Here is a 1,183-nt window from a genome sequence, read left to right as displayed (position 1 = left end):
AATGACCTGACGGATATATTCTCCTCTCTTTCTACTAATACAGTAGCAGGTAGCTGCTGTAATTAGATATCCAAAAACTGTCATCAAAGCATGAATGAATACACCATTGTGTCCACAGTTAGTAATAAAGTGATGACCTACAGTACAAAGCAATGTATATAATACAATGGTACACTGTTTACCGTGTATCCTAGTAAAAATATGTGATCCACCATCAATCAAAAATGGAAGAATAAATTCTACATCTATAAAGAAATAATAATGACAACAGAAAAACATCTTTACCCATTTCGGCTCCTGTCTGACTCAATAGCAATGAGCTCCACCCCAAAATAACAACATTCATTGGTGCTTAGAACATTATTCATTGTGTGAAAAACAAACCAGCTTGGGTGTGTCCCTTTACTGAAAATGCTGTACATTATTGCAGTATCTGTCATCATTAGTCTTCAAACAGGAGCCACATACAGCAATGGTAAGTAACATTAATTATTAATTATTATCAGTTATTATTATCATCAACAGGTTGCCGTGAAGGCAGTGTTAGATTGGTAGGTCCTGATGTTAATGTCACTAGATATGGTAGACTAGAGATATGTTCATCTGGTCTGTGGCACAGTGTGTGTGCTGATGGTTCATTCTGTTCATTAACTGCTAAAGTGATCTGCAGGCAATTAGGACTCTCTATTACTGGTAAGCAAGTAGAGCCTTCATGGGTGAATAAGTAATGTAATACCTGAGGACTGAGATATCTGCTTGAGGTGAAGCTGAGGGCAGATATCAAGGGACTCAGGTATTACATTACTGATACTCACCTCCAGACACACACAGTGGTATATAAGCTATGTATATGTACAGGTGCTCAAGCTTATGGTCTGGCTCTATTTGGTGAAGGTAATGGCACAGTTGGATATCAGAATGTCTCTTGTACTGGGAATGAGCTCAACATTACACAGTGCAACTACACCACACCTTCAACCTGCAGTCATGAGTTTGATGGAGGAGTACTCTGCAATCCTCAGGCAATATGTCTTGATGTTGGTGGGTTCTCTTCTTGTTGTGATACCTACCACTGCTATATCTCATACCCGTACAACTGCTGGTGTGATGAACTCTGTCATTCAATGGGTGACTGCTGTCCTGGGGTGGAGTTTACCTGCCCTCATCCAAACTGTGAGGACCT

At 39.8% G+C, this 1,183-nt stretch overlaps 1 protein-coding gene and 1 long non-coding RNA gene across 2 annotated transcripts in view; one reads left to right on the top strand and one right to left on the bottom strand.

The window, feature by feature from the left end:
- Window positions 1-12: 12 nt before the first annotated feature.
- On the bottom strand, window positions 13-354 carry LOC109589294 (uncharacterized). Its single transcript, XR_002188632.1, has 3 exons — window positions 286-354; window positions 183-245; window positions 13-137 (listed from the first exon to the last, which is right to left on the bottom strand). It is a non-coding gene; the product is annotated as an uncharacterized LOC109589294 (long non-coding RNA).
- Window positions 355-394: 40 nt separating this feature from the next.
- The window catches only part of LOC109589293 (deleted in malignant brain tumors 1 protein-like), a 5,713-nt gene continuing 4,924 nt past the window's right edge, over window positions 395-1,183 (top strand). The window contains exons 1-3 of the mRNA XM_020005398.1: window positions 395-475; window positions 526-693; window positions 859-1,173. Of these exons, the coding sequence (XP_019860957.1) occupies window positions 412-475; window positions 526-693; window positions 859-1,173 (547 nt within the window). The 5' untranslated portion in view covers window positions 395-411. The remainder of the gene's footprint in view (window positions 476-525; window positions 694-858; window positions 1,174-1,183) is intronic.

The sequence above is a fragment of the Amphimedon queenslandica genome, unplaced genomic scaffold (assembly GCF_000090795.2).
Source record: "Amphimedon queenslandica unplaced genomic scaffold, v1.1 AMPQUscaffold_11463, whole genome shotgun sequence".
NCBI lineage: Eukaryota > Metazoa > Porifera > Demospongiae > Haplosclerida > Niphatidae > Amphimedon > Amphimedon queenslandica.
The sequence above is the reverse complement of the archived record's forward strand: the minus strand, read 5'-3'. Positions and strand labels throughout refer to the sequence as shown.